The following is a 15,065-nucleotide window of genomic DNA, read 5'->3' as shown; positions in this document are numbered from 1 at the left end:
CATCCTACTTTATGCATTGCAAGAACATGAAGAATTTCCACTGTGTTCTAATGCCCTTGATATTACAGTTATTCTCTTCTTTAAAATTCTGATCTTATACTTCCTGCCACTGCCTCCTTCTAGAGGAGATAAAGGTTCCACAGCTTGTGCTTCATTTCTTGTTAGTTTATGTGTCCTGCACCACTATCTCATTGTAGATGAAATAAAAACAATGTCTTTTCATCTAGATGAGAACTTCAATATCAAGGTTGATAGCGTTGTCATTGAAGGAAACTCCAATGCATCACTAGTTTGTGATATATATTCTGATATACGTTCTGATTTTATTCCTTTTTATTTCTAACAGGATATCGTTGTAATGCTATCGTTCTTTCTAGTTTCTGCATTGTCAAAGGCATGCCTAGGTTGGCACTTAGGCTTGGTTGCTCGCTTAGGTTCGCTGTTCCTAGGAAGTCTGCCACTTGAAAACATCCAGGCCATAATCCTGCAAGGTGCATAGGCTTGCCTAGTGATGCAAGCCTGATCTAGGCCTGCATCCAGGACCCCAAGGTAATGCTCAGCTAGAAGCAGCAGGACTGCCCTGCAGCCAGGGTTGGTTGTTGCCATGCCCGTGAGAACGGCTACTTTGCTCGGCCATACTTTTGGGTATGGGAGGATCCTTTAATTACAAGTTCACAGCCCAAGTTTCAGCATGATCCTAGCACGGGAGAGGGAGAATGGCACTTGGAAGCTGATGGGTTGAATGTGTTGAACAGATGGCATGTGCAGGAGCAGATTCTGTCTGATGCACAGTCAGCTGGATAAAAAGGACGGTAGCTCCCTCATCCGAACTCCAATCAAGGTGTGCAATAGCTCGTTGGAAAGATAATTGCAAGAGCTTTCCAATGAGTAGAGGCATGCAAGGATCCAACGTCGTTGGCATAGGACAATCTGCGAGAAAGTGACGCCTGAATTTGGTTGTCAGCTGAACCTCACATTGGGAAAATAGTTGCCGGATGAATCAACAATAGCTCTCTCGTCCGGGCCCCGATTGAGGCGTGTAATATCTCATTGGAAAGCTAACTTCAAGAGCTTTCTAGCGGATCTAGGCTCATGAAGATCGGACGTCTTTTGGTTAGGTCGATCTGTTGGAAAATCGATGCCTAGGTCTGTCTGTTTGTAGAACAAGATCTGCAGGTCTTCCGATCGACTCTGTCAATGAAAGATCAAGCCAATCGGAAGACCTGCAGATCAGCGTCGAATTTTCAACAGATTGTCCTAATCAAACGACTTCCAATCTTCACAAGCTTATATTCATTGGAAAGCTCTTGAAGTTAGCTTTCGAACGAGATATTACATGCCTCAATCAGGGCCTGGACAAGAGAGCTATTGTTGATTCATCCCGCAACTATTTTCCTGAAGTGAGGTTCGGTCGACAACCAGATTCAGGCATCACTCTCCTATGCTAACAATGTCAGTTCTTTGCATGCCTATACTCGTTGGAAAACTCTTGTGATTATCTTTCCGATGAGCTATTACACATCTTTATTAGAGATTGGAGGAGGGATCTACCGTCCTTTTTATCCGGTTGACTGTGCATCAGACAGAATCTGCTCCTGCGCAAGCCATCCATTCGACACTCAGTCCGCCGGCTTCCGAGTGCCATATCTATCTCTCCCATGCTCGGATCATGCTGAAACTTGGGCCGTGAACTCGTAAAATTAAAGGATCTTCTCGCAGCCAAAAGCATGGCCGAGCAAAGTAGCCGTTCTCATGGGTGTGGCTACGAACAACTCTGGCTGCAGGGCAGTCCTGCCGCTTCTAGCCGAGCGTCACCCTGGGGTCCTGGAAGCAGTCCTAGATCAGGCTCGCATCACCGAGGCACCCAAGAGACTGGATTTTTTTTCCTGAACAGCCTATATTTCCTCTCTTTTTCCTTTCTGTTCTCTCTTTTGTTGTGCCATATGAGGCATTTTTTTTTAAGTTTGTCTGTTGTCATCTAGAGTAATTATTTTTTCTTTTCTTCTCTTGTTTTATGCAAATTTTCTTTTTTCTTTTTCATTCTTTTATATATGTGTGCATGCACACAATAGTTATAGTTACAATTCATATATTACTAAAACTTTGATTCATTATATGTTCTTTTAGGTTCTTAATTTTGTTGCTTATATTTGTTTTGATCTTCGTATTATGTTTTTTTTAGTTTATTTGAATAATGATTGAAGATGGTTTTACAACTATCAGCACTTACATGAAAGCTGATTATGTTGATGATGTATATTCCCTTTTTTAGAAAAATTGTATCAGTATTTTTAGGTTTTAATTAGGCTTTTATTTTTTAGAAATTGTAACTAGAGATTTAGCAGTTCATTTAAAAAATTAAAAGATTTTTGCAACGCTGAAAGAATTGATGTAAATTGTAAATTTATCTTTTTATATTATATAATATTTAAACTTTAATTGTTCAACTTGCTTAAGTTTGATTTTTCAATCTTGTACTTATGTCCATTATCATGCTATGAAATGTTTAATGTGTTAGTATTTCATGCATTTTAGTTGCTTAGTCATTAGTGGTTACGAATTGTGTAGGTTTTCATTGAGAATACTTTATTTTTCTTGTTAATTTTAACAATTAATATGCATTTTATTGGTTCTGTTGGACCACTTATTACCTAATTCTGTTTAGATTTTAGGCTCAATTCACTGCCTAGGATACTTTTGACAACATAGGACTCTTTTTATTGATACTTCATATAATAAATGTTGTGTTTATCGAAACTCAGAAGCACTTGATAATTGAAACATGCATGCATATGCATATACTGAATTTATCCTCAAAGCTTTGCATGGGTACTGGCATGAGCATTTGTATCAACTCTCTCTCTCTCTCTCTCTTCATTGAATGTTTACCATTGAACATCCAATAAATTTGAGAGAGAAAATTTGAGTTGTTGGGGTTGTTAAGTTTGTTAGAAGTCAGGATCTAGCATCCCTACATGTACAATTATATAAATAGGTTAGTTATGCGTTCTTAAAACCATTAAAAATAAATAGATAAATGTACATGTATTTTAATGTGAGGCAGGACATTACAAGGGAATAGTGTGTCTACTCTGCCCTCTTCAATTTGTTGTCCAACCATAAAAGAGCAAATGAAGGGTAGCACCTAAGCCCCTGCTCTCTTTTGTTTTTCCTAATTGAATAGAAAAGGTATAGCCTTTTTTTGTCAGATAAGGAAAAGAAAGGGGCAAATCTATTAAGAAGTTTTGGAGGAGCTTTAATGCTAATATCTCACATGGACATATTGCATATGCTTATAGAAGTGCCTGTGTAACCTAGACATATGTGTTATTTTATTCCTGAGGTCTTCGAGGCTTACCATCACTAATTAGTCATTTGCTTATGTGAATGCTTTTAGCTTGAACAAATTGTTTGGTTTCATCATTCAGAAAACATATTATCTTCTTGCCCTCTCCCTTTTTATTACATTTTTTGTATGTCTTATATATGTTTACCATTTTTATTGTATATTGCAGGTGACATCTGTCTCATTTAGCAGTTGTGGTACATATTTCCATGCTTCAAGTACAGCCAATAACACTTTAGTATGGGATACCAGACTTATACCAATGAACCATGGACCAATGCCTTCTGAAAGACCTCTTCCTGTGAACGGGTTGTCTTCTATGAGGCCCTTGCATTGCCTGAGCCATGGAAAGCCAATGCCTACTGTTGAACATGCAGGTCAACATCCAGGGTAATTTTCTTTTGTCCTTTATTATTTAGTTTTATGATAAAGACCATAAAACTGAAGCTTCCCCGGACTTTCTACATGCTTTGAGCTTCTCATCTCATTTCTCAGCACCTGCATGTCTTAATTGATTGAAGTATTTATGTTACTTTTTTTATGCTTTTGTGGAGGTGCAGGCTTAGAAACCATGGAGGTCCTTGAGTAGGCCATGAAATAACATGCATTGCTTGCTTAAATTGTTATGCACAAAGTCAATTTTTTAAGTTTGTAGTTTGCTATTGATTCCTTGACTGTGGTTCTATATCCTTGTGATTCAGTTCTGTGATTTTCTTGTCAACCTGCACAGAAAGAAACACATTGTGGTCATAAAATGCACTAAACAAGAGCAAACATTTTTAAGGACTTGGGGACAGGTAAAATCAAAACAGCCTCATCATACATGGTGGCTGAATGCTAAGTGAATTGCTCTCAAGAAATACAGATGTCCAAAGCAATTATTATAAGTGAAGACATGCACTGCTTGTTTTGCTACAGCTTAATGACATAATGGGTGCATCCATTAGAAGTACTACTGCATTCCAATGAACATTTAAATACATTTAGACTTTGAAATTAACTTTCCTATGACCTTGGTAATGTGTATGTGGATGAATTCTCATATGTGCGCATGCTGTAACTAACCAAGCATAAGTTTATACAGTAATTGACTTTTGACTCCTTCATCTTGCCTGTCCAACACAGACTGTTACCTGCCTTTCTGGTGGCCGAGGTTTTTTACTTTCTCTTTCTTTTGGCTGAATAGAATTATGGAGCCTGTAGTACTTAAATTGCAGGTTGACCCACATGGTAAAATGCCTAAGGTCAGGACTTTTGCTTCCACAGTGTATGCTAGCTTCAGCTTGTTCAGGAGAATGGTGCTTGTAGGAGTCAAGCCATGCATGCTTGTGTTATGGTAGCAATCCAGTCCAACTATGTCAAACCCCATCGAGGCAGGTCAAAAGGAGGTTAGCATGGCTCCTGTGAACGTCATCCTCTTGCACAACCTGACATCTTGTAGACCTTCGAGCTGAGGATGTTATCTTTGGAGTGTTATTCTATCATTGACTTATGATGTTTGTGTTGGTGGTGTCTAGGTTTCTCCTTGTTGACAAGAACCACCCTACATTTGACCCTTTGACATCAAGTTGGATCACATGTCAATTCAATAGCAATTACACCTTGAAAGCTTGAACTATGTAGTTTTGCTTTCATCTTTTGCTCCAGTAACATTTTAAAGCTTCTAGTGCATGCCTGCTGTAAAGCAGTAGGAGATGCAGAAAACCTGTTGTAAATTCACATTAAACAATTGCCTGAAGTTTCTTGAGTCAGTAGTATATGTCAAATTGGTCTATTTGATTAATAACATATCCTGTGCAGGTTGAAATCCTATTATCTTGCCTTATCTACTTTAGTTCTTCTACCTTTTGAGGTGAAAATTACGAGTCCAGTGTCTGCAAGGATAATCCAGTACCATATTATGCATCCTAGTTGCAAATGTCTTTCTGGGGAATTTTTCTAGATTTTGCTTGGAAGTATTCTCCTAATGGTAATGAACTATGAAGTTTCCACTATTTTCTTACAAATATTGATAAACATTACAAATAGCTTTCAAATTTCAAAAGAAAGCAAGTGGGAGATATAGAACTAGATCACATATAACAAGGATATTTTTAGAAGAAGAAATGTCATGATCTTTTTTGTTGGTGATATCTTGAAAACATTATACATTATTTACTGAGAAGTTTTTTTTCATAATTTTTTGGTGATAAGAATGTGACAATAAATATCACCAATAATTGCGACTGTGATAGGAATAAGAAGCTACATTGCATGTACACTTCAAAAAAATGAAGTGTTGCGGGCACTCGTTGACACGTCATGGACACACCATTTTCAAAATACAAAGTGTCCAAAAATTGGACGTGCGTATCCTTTAGACACGTTTCTAAAACTGGACACTTGTTGTCTTAGATGTGCCTGACACTTCTCGAAGGCCGACACGTGCCCAACACTCAACATTTTTTTGTAAAACCCTAAAAAATGTTGGGACTTTTTTTTACATTTCATTCAATGTCTGGCCTGCGACACTCCTTCGATGGGCTCCAGGCCTCCAGCATCAGCCACTAGCCGATTTCCAGCAGCACATTCACCTTTGGGCCTTTAGCTTCCATAGTTTTTGGAGACAAAAAATATGGTTTGTTGCTCGCTTGCTTCTTGTTTAGACAAAAGAATGAAAGATACACCTTCATGAATTTTTTGTGTAGTTTTGTAAGTCATGAAGAATTATATATGAACTTTGTATGTTTCAAATTAGCACGATTCATTTTTGCTTGCAGAATTTATTATTTTTTTTCTCTGTAAAATTATATATATATATATATATATCACCGTGTTCGTCACTCGTACCCATGTCCGACATTGACGCCCATATCCATGTCCATGCAACATAGATAAGAAATCATTCGAAAACATCACAAAGTTGAATTTATGTAATCTGTTTGTCAGATCATGGTAAAAATGCTTAAAATGGGAGAGTTAAGAGATAAACCTAAGGCCTGCAAGTTTAATGTGGAGAATACATGTGAATGAGAAAAAAGTCATAGAAAGATGCAGCAAAGGTGAAGTAAGGTAATCTGCTTGGTGGTTCTTCTGAGATTCGTTCTTAGCAAAATGCTTGACATCATCTAAGGAAGTTAGGAAAGAATCCTAGGCTTTAGGATAATTACAAATACATCTCTTGAAGGTGTTGAGCAAACTTTCACCTAATAACTGAGCATGATTTAGATTACCCTTTTGTGATTTTTTTTTAACACTTGTTGCCCCATTTACATGTTTGTCACTGCTCACAGCTAACAAAAACATGATAATAAAAAGTAAGGGCAGGCAGATTTTTTGTATTTTTTCCTTTCTGAAATGTACATTTTGTTGCTCAGCGGCAAAGTATTGACATAGAAATGAGTGTTAGCAGACCTTGCTCATAAAAAAAAAAAAAACTGTGGTCATACATTATTTGTCATTGTCTTATTTTGCTCATGTTTGGAAATTATGTTACTGTGTGCATAGTCTATACTTGTTAGTTCAGTCAGACGTTAAAATTTGACCTTCCACTGGTGCACAATTGAACAGATTTGTTGATGTGGGGGACCAAGGTGTAAATGATGCTCGTTGGCTAAACACAGAATCTATTTTGGTAACAGCAAGTGGGAATGGGAGGTAATAATGGCTTATCTTCAATCTTCTGAATACTGCTCTGTTCAACTTTAAACTGCAGAAATACTGACATAGTTTGCTCATTTCAGTGTTGCCATGTGGGATGTCTCTCTTGGACAACCATGCATAAGATACATGACCACCCATACTCGGTGTGCTAACACTGTGAGTTAAATTCTTTTGTTTTTTTTAATACATTTTTAATTGTTTGCATTATTATGCTTTTTCATCAAGAGAAAACCGGATCTCAGGTTGCTGTAGCTCCAAATGATGCATATCTGTGTACAGGAGGAGATGATCAAAAAGTCGTAAGTTGCATATTCTTTCTGGTTTATATCATGCATGAGTTTTATTTATTGAATGTTAGGTGAGCTAATATGATAACTTTCTCTTCCTCTTGAATTCATTAACCACTAAGATGAACCCTTGTCCTTGCTCTACCTCAAACGCTAAATGCTGAGGGTGACCAGGCGTTCTCCCAAGTGCCCCCTCAACTCCTGCCTCACGCAAGCACCAAATTGATTCATTATCTGTTGAATTTGTACTGTTGTTGGACCTGCTGTAGAAGGCCTCAGCATGGTTATTCGTTGCAAGTATCCATCTCTCCAACCTGACCCAGGTTTAGCATTATTCTTTTTGGCTGCTGAGATGTGAAGCTACCTAGAGAAGGAGGTTCATTTTCTGAGTTTCTTCCATGCTTTTGCATAAGATATGAAAAGACACTTCATCAACTATCATGAACTTTGTGATCCCAGCATTATCTTGAAAATTAGTTTTTGATCTCCCGAGAAAGTTTTGATGATATTTATGCTGGATTTTGTTATTGTGAAATCTTTTCATTGTCCATGCTTCTTTTGTGCTTGTCCATGGAAAAATTCCAAGTTTTTTTTTAAGTTGCCTTAGTTTGGTGCATAGGTCACATTTGATAACCAATATCTCAAACCATGGTTAAAACTGAGGGGCAGGCACTAAATTTCTGTTTAAAACTTGGCCCGAATTGGTCTCACCACATGTATTATGATTTTTAGCATTCAATGTTGGTTGCAGAAAGTGGTGCTTTGTTTCATAATGGTAGGTATCTCAACAATGTTTGCCAAATGATTCCTTCACAAAGTTTAAGACATTCTTCTCAAAGAAGTAGCACATTTTAGTAAATGGACAAAATATATGCCTTAAATGATAATTCAGCAGGATACAGTCCTCATGTTGTATATAGAAACAAACCATGGTGTCTTTGTTCAGCAAAGTGTGTCTCACATTGATTTTTTTTTTTGCATTTTCTCATTAACTAATGATGTTTGACATCTTATTTTTAACTTTGTAGCTTTCTGTTTCTCCTGTACTTTGTTGTGCTTGCTTTTTGCTAGGTGCCCTGATACATCCATGTCATAGCACTTGCCTCCCTTCAATCCCCTATAAAAGTTCATCTAGCACTCTTGGAGAAACCTTTAGTTTTAAATTCGCTTGTTACATGACCATGACTGGGTGTATGAGACAGCCAGTTTATACTTAAGCTTTTCTTGCACGTTTCTTACTGTCTTTAAATTGTTTTGACAGGTTTTATACCAGAATAAGCAGAGCAATGTCAGAGGCAGTTGGCGATTGACACACCCATTCTTTGACAAGGATGTAGATTTTTCTTAGCTATTTTGCAGAGGAAACTGTTATTGTAAATGCATTAGTTCAGCACGGGAAGGTCAAAAACGGAGAACTTGAAACTTCATATTTATTATCATGATTACATCACGTGCAGAACTTGAGAAAGATCTCTTTGTGAAGCAGGAAAATATTTAACAATAAACGATTGTTACAGATTAGCACCAAAGTGGGGCGTCTCAGCCATGATAACTATTTTTTTTTTTTCTTTCCAATTCTTCGTGTTGTATATGCTTGCTTTTCCAAGTGGTGCAATTCAGAAATTTTGCAGGCAGTTGAGTGGCATTTATAGTACTCAAGGAGACTGTGGGCCTGAAAATGTTGCAGAAACTTCGGATGTGGAGTCGTCTCTGTGATAAGAATAACTCAGATGCATTGGCATCCTTGGCCTTCGTGACTGGCTATTTTCTTTGATGAGGGATGTACCTTGGATTGTGGAATTCATTCCTGTGGAAGGTCTTCTCTGCACAGGTACCGTGCTACTAAAGCTTGTGTTCAAATATCTTGTTGAAAATCGACTGCTGCTAGATCCTGGACGTGGTGAAAAGAGAATCTCCTGGCGGCCATTGACTTTGCTCTGAACTTTTTTCTTTTCCTGTAAAAATGGAACAGTATCAGTTCATGGTTTTCAATAAGGTGAAGCTTGTCTGGAGCCCCATTTCTGTGAGCCAGAGTCTACGAGCTTTTTTTCACAATTGAATTGGCACGATTTTGATGGAAATTAATTTACTTGCCCTTTGCCTTTGTTTCTCGTTCTCTTTTTCCTGCCTTAGCAAGGTGTACTCGTCCAGCAGATCTAACAATGGTACCTGCAGAAACAGTTCGAGAGGATTCATAATAGTCGAAGTGACGCCTCTCGCACTGTACCTCTCTCACACACACATGCGCAGAGACGACATGGGGTTGCTCTATTTGCTTCTAAAGCTATTGGTGTAAATGCAGTTGCAGACGCAGCTTACATCTTCATACAATAAAACTTTTTTTCTTTCTGCTTCCCATGTTCTGGTCTTGACAATCAACAGTTCCACAAGTGCTGCAGGAGAAATGTAAAAACCATGATTACTCCTGTTCTTAATTTGCACTCAGAATACCTTCTTGAGATTCAATTACCAAAAATTTCTCAAGTTCTAGGGTTAATTACCAGGAATTTTGGTAACCATAATCCTAGCACGCTCAGCTCGTTTCAGATTTTTATGTGCACCCCTACTCATTGCATACCTGCTTTCATCCTGCAAAATATGCTGACACGCATTAGATTGTTTTCCATCAGAATATAGTATCTCGGGAAGATCATTACGGCACCTTGTTATATTCTTCCAACCATCTTTCTTCTTCACAGGCGGCTGTCCATTTGTCAACCTTCTCCATTATGTCCTTTCTGCTGGAAGCCTCCTCCTTTGCTCTAGCGATATGCTCGTCCATGCTTGCAAGAAGGTCAGCCGTGTCTATTTCCCCTTCATTAAGGACTATGAAGTCAGCATACTTTTTAAATTCGTTCTGCACTAGTTCATTGGCCGTGCTTCATGTAATGATTGAAAAAAGCCAGTCGGTTCCAAAATTTTATACTACTGTGTCCTGTGTACACATCTAACTTGTTGAGGATCATGTTTCGTTAAGAAGCAAAATCGTGAAGTGGTTGCCTTGCTTGATATTGATGTAAGAACTTATTGCTAGTCCATAGGGGTATAGCTCAGTTGGTTGGGCTTGTGGGCTTCATCTGTTTGATTCTTATGGATGTTTTTTCTTTAAACTGTAAATAAGGACAGTGACGCACGCTCTAGTTGATGAGTGTATCATTGGTCCACTCAGGCCTTGAAGCAGCTTTGAACCTTGAAAGCAAAAGAAATGCGGGACAATTTTGCCCCATCTTCGAGTGGCTTCTACTCACCCAAAGATCTTGTGTTAAATATGAAAATTTCAAAGAATTTGTGACCTATAAAAGCATATATCTGTACGAAGAAACACGTTTGAAAAGTTCCTTGTTTTTTTGTTGTAACCTTTTTTTCCGGGCCTTCTCCTAAAAGCCATGGAAATGAAATTCCAATGTTACTTGTACATGACCTTATTAGATCTTCTGTCTTTGCTTATGCTGCGATTTAAGTTCGTGGACCACTCTAGTCTTTCTTATGTGATGAGCTTGAAGATTTGAAGTTCTCAACATGCATAAAGTCCATTACTTAGGAATAGATTATATCATACCAGAATTTATCAAATCGACCAAGCTGTCCATCTCGGTTAGTGGGGCAAAGTCCAGGTGACTTCTCTTGCATATTTCCTCGAGCTCCATTCGTTTCCTATAGAAGAGAACTTTCATTTTGGTGGCTTTTAATTGATCTAGCCTCTCAACCTCGACCTCGGCCTGAGTAGAACCAGAAGTATCAAATACACTTTCAGAAGATACTGACCACAGGAGAGCATTGTTAAAGAGAGTTCTGTTGAAACTGCAAATCTGGATAATATTTTCACCTTATGAATCACCTCCAGGGTGAGGATTACTGAACTTGATATATCAGATGATGATGGTGATGATGCCAGTAAGGTTGCTGTTACATGAGCAAATGCACGCTGTTCTTCAACTGGAGTGTCCATCAGACTCCACAGACTTTTCAGTGTCTTCGCTAGCATTTTAAGCTGTTGCAAACCACAAAAAGAAAAAGTAACAACGAAGAATTCGATTTTGTTCACAGAGAGAGAGAGAGAGAGAGCATTGGTTCAATCTCCACATCTTCTCCCTCTCAGAGAAAATGGTGTTCTTAGAATATATGTTTTTAACATGTGTTCCAAGAAAAAAATGTTCGTTTTATCAAATGTCCTTTAGATATTCAAATGACATCTTATATTAGACAGTGTAGTTGGGTAAGTTTATCTGTATATCAATCAGATGCATCGTTGGAAAAATTTATCATGTTTTCAGATGAAAATAATTTTCACACTCCAAAATTCGTGAGTGGACTACAGAGCTTTTCTGGATGTGAAAATTACCTTGTCAAGCCTTTTTTTCTTCTCATCCTTCAGCCACGCAAGTGTATCATTCAATTTGGCCAAAGTATCACTGTTTATGTTCTTCAATTGCAGCCCAAATGAAGTATTCATGCTTGTATGGATGTCTCCCAAGATCTGAGAAGAATCCATCCCTAAAACAGCACAGAGGCTGTTTATAGACCTTAGATATTCATCAACTTTCTTAAGTCTGTCATTCTACCATGAAACGGAAATACAGTTCCAAGTCAGAACAGGAAATGATGTTTACTAAAAGGGGTTGTTTGGCAACAGTAATTGTTGTTATTGTTTTATGTATCTGTTCCAAAAATTGAGGCAGATTCATGGTACACTTTTTGAATTGTTCCATGAACCCACCTAATTTTGGGGGCAGATAAATGGAACAGTAACATCTTGTTATCAAACATGCCCAAAGGAATCAAATATGGGTTGTGCCACCTTCTCCTTGTATAGTTTTTGTAGTACTATTTTGTAATCTTCAAGCCTCTTTAGAGAGAGATCGCCTTGGTTGACATCCCATTCAAGAGTTTCTGGTTCTTCATTTCCAGATATTTCTGATGAAATCCTCTGAATTTGGGTTCGAACGTCCTGAAATTGCTTGACTCTGTCATCCTTCCTCTTCTTCATTTCACTAAGTGCTGGCGTGATGGAGTCGAGCTGCTGCTTCAGCGTTCCAGCTAACTTCTCTGGCTACGCAAATACAAAATCCAGGAATAAACGATGGGATCTCCCAAGCAGGGCCCAGTAGAGTGAGGTGCATGCAACCCACATACGCCAAAAGGAAAGGGGGACATTTTGGTAATTATACAAAAAAAATGACATTTTTAATCTTTTCACTTTTTTTTTGATTTTTTTTATCTTCAAAAAGTTTTCTTTTTTTTATTAAATGAGAGTATTTTTGTTATTAACCATACTGAGAACAAAAATTCATACACCACCAGTATGACATACATAACCAGCTTTAAGGGCCCAAGAAGTATTCACTAACTTGTATTATTATCTTTAATATATTTTTATTTATGAGACGGTGACTTTCTGAAAGATAAACCATAGACACACACCCACAAACGCAATATTTTGCACATATATAATGACTGGATGTCCCCATGTTTTTTGTGCTCTTGTGTTTCCTGCTTTAGCGATCAAGTACTGAATAACCAAAATCATTTTGTTAAAAGTGATTTACATAATTTATTTGAAAAATAAGAACCTTTGGAGCATGTTAGCGGAAATTGTAGAAAGGAAAATCAAGAACAAAAAAATCAATCGCTTAAAATGCATCAATTGTTGATGGTTATAACTATTTCTTAAGAGCATGATCTAAAACATGTTTTGTACAAGAAAGTTATATCGAACCTTTATCTCATTAACTCAAATGAAATTGTTGCTTTTTAGCTAAGACGCACAATGTGCACTGGAAACTTGAGGAATTGATTGTATATCTCGTTGATGATTAACGGCCACACTCTTTTGGCCTATAAAATTTGGTGCAGACATAGATTTTCACAGTTATTCTCCTCTTACATTTTTTCAATATTTTGCATTTTTTATGTAGTTATTTTTCCTTTTACTGCATGAAGTATTGGGTAAGTGGCATTATCTGATATTTCCCCCCACTAGATTGAACGGTCTTCTCCAAGTTTTATGTGGCCTAAGATTTCTTACCCGGCCACAACCATCAAATCAATTAATTGGATGGCTAATATGATTTGATTGTTAATGCAATCTAAGAAGCAACAACAAAAGCTAAATTGTACCCACTTGAACACGTAAAGAAGAAAACCAAGGACTCAATAAATTGTCGGTAATGCCACCATACACCTACACCGCATCATAAACCATGGCTAATATCAATTTAGTGATTGTTTTTAGTAAATGATTTTTTAAATTTTAACCATCATGTAACTAATGACATATGGTAGCATTGACTTTTTATATATCTGTATATACTGAAATTGGTAGCCAGTAGACCTTAAGTGGAGACCCTAAAGGATAATATTAACAGTTGGTATTTATAAGTTGAATGACCGAGAAAAAACCAAGGAGAAAAAGAGATAGGTATTTTAGTCATTCACCATAACAACTTGTTCTCTTTGATTTTCTTTCAATTAGGAAACGTTAACAGTCAAGAATGGTGGTTCCTACGAGGTCTTAACACCTATGAGTTTGGTACTCTCTCTCTCTATCTCTCTCGATATATATGTATATATATACCTCTTATGATAAGGTCTTTTGTCATGGAAAGGAACGTGGTACTCAGAAATTAAAGAATTTTTGTTACGACCAATTCCAACATTGTTTTTCTTGAGAAACTTTTGTTGATAAAACCCCAGCAGCAAAATAAGAAAACCTTGAAAATCTCAATACAAGAAAAAGAGAAAAAGAAACAAGAAGTTTTCTTGTTAAATTTTCGCTCATTCCTTGCTCGGCAGCAGCCGTTGGCATCAAATCTCATATATACAGCTGCTTGTTATATATATATATATATATATATATATATATATATATATATATATACCAAAAAACCAAAAAGAAAGATCTGAGAGAAATAACACTCACTCGAGGAGCGAGGAACCCTTCTCCTAAGGACACAAGAAGGTTGGTGTATTCTGCTTGAGAGTCTACCAACAGCTGGTGCAAACGAGCTCTCAAAGTGTTCGCTCTGTCAACTTTCCTTCTGCAAACTTCTCGACACTCTTCCTCTAATTCAAGCAGAGCCTTCTCTCTCTCTATCTGGTCTTCTCCAACTTCATCCCATATCAGCTACTCAATTTCGAACCACAACAAATAAGTAAGTCAATGAAACAAAATTGGTACAAAATCGGCACCTATAAAGAGTACAGGAAGTCATTTGTCCTATTCTTTTAATGAAGAGATCCGATCTTGATCTCTGTAATGAATTCAACGGGATAATCTAAATCATTTCATTATCAGCCTTCCAGTCGCACGGAATAACGAGTGATAAAAATCGTTTTGTTATTAAGAAATAGCAAGTCCTGATCAATTGTTTTAGCAGTCACCCAGATGAGGATTTAATCATTTAACCATCATGGCTTGTATGATGAGGCAATCAAGAGCATATCTAATGCAATAATTTGATTTAAAAACAACAAAAACAACAGCAACATTAAACTGTTGCAGCCGATACAAACCTCATGACGATTAAAATTATGCAGCCATAATGACAATAACTGATCAAACAACCAAGAGCGTAAATTACAGAAATAAATCTTACTGTTGTCAGGATGAAAACTATACCAACCTTCAGCTCTTGAAGCAGATACCTACATGAGGACTCAATCAACATTGAGTTCCTCATTTCTCCAATGGGAATCAAGACCGTCAACTGTCACCGGGAATAGAACGCGGTGGTACTTTGAGTTTCAGTTTCAGAGAAACATTAAGAAACTAAGCGACCAGTCCATGAATT

The 15,065-nt window shown here is 37.3% G+C and overlaps 2 protein-coding genes across 2 annotated transcripts in view; one reads left to right on the top strand and one right to left on the bottom strand.

The window, feature by feature from the left end:
- LOC116247709 (uncharacterized) overlaps positions 1-8,804 on the top strand; it is a 24,951-nt gene extending 16,147 nt beyond the window's left edge. The window contains exons 18-22 of the mRNA XM_031619970.2: positions 3,516-3,736; positions 6,896-6,982; positions 7,069-7,144; positions 7,231-7,287; positions 8,537-8,804. Coding sequence (XP_031475830.1) covers positions 3,516-3,736; positions 6,896-6,982; positions 7,069-7,144; positions 7,231-7,287; positions 8,537-8,623 — 528 coding nt within the window. The 3' untranslated portion in view covers positions 8,624-8,804. The remainder of the gene's footprint in view (positions 1-3,515; positions 3,737-6,895; positions 6,983-7,068; positions 7,145-7,230; positions 7,288-8,536) is intronic.
- Positions 8,680-15,065, bottom strand: LOC116247710 (65-kDa microtubule-associated protein 8). Its single transcript, XM_031619972.2, has 11 exons — positions 14,898-15,065; positions 14,195-14,398; positions 12,074-12,325; positions 11,618-11,833; positions 11,102-11,266; positions 10,835-10,994; positions 9,938-10,089; positions 9,777-9,864; positions 9,595-9,668; positions 9,370-9,444; positions 8,680-9,230 (listed from the first exon to the last, which is right to left on the bottom strand). Exons 1-11 carry the CDS (start codon positions 14,952-14,954, stop codon positions 8,931-8,933), a joined length of 1,743 nt encoding a protein of 580 aa, XP_031475832.1. The 5' UTR covers positions 14,955-15,065; the 3' UTR covers positions 8,680-8,930.

The sequence above is a fragment of the Nymphaea colorata genome, chromosome 2 (genome assembly GCF_008831285.2).
Source record: "Nymphaea colorata isolate Beijing-Zhang1983 chromosome 2, ASM883128v2, whole genome shotgun sequence".
Lineage (NCBI taxonomy): Eukaryota > Viridiplantae > Streptophyta > Magnoliopsida > Nymphaeales > Nymphaeaceae > Nymphaea > Nymphaea colorata.
Note: the sequence above shows the minus strand (reverse complement) of the source record. Positions and strands in the feature narration are given on the sequence as shown.

Excerpts from the sequence above, each read along its gene's own strand:
- LOC116247710 (XM_031619972.2), bottom strand. The coding sequence starts at position 14,954 with ATGAGGAACTCAATGTTGATTGAGTCCTCATGTAGGTATCTGCTTCAA. Across the intron at positions 11,267-11,617 it reads AGAAAAAAAGGCTTGACAAG|CTTAAAATGCTAGCGAAGAC; the intron begins GTAATTTTCACA and ends GGTTTGCAACAG. Across the intron at positions 9,231-9,369 it reads ACGAGAAACAAAGGCAAAGG|GAAAAGAAAAAAGTTCAGAG; the intron begins GCAAGTAAATTA and ends CCATTTTTACAG.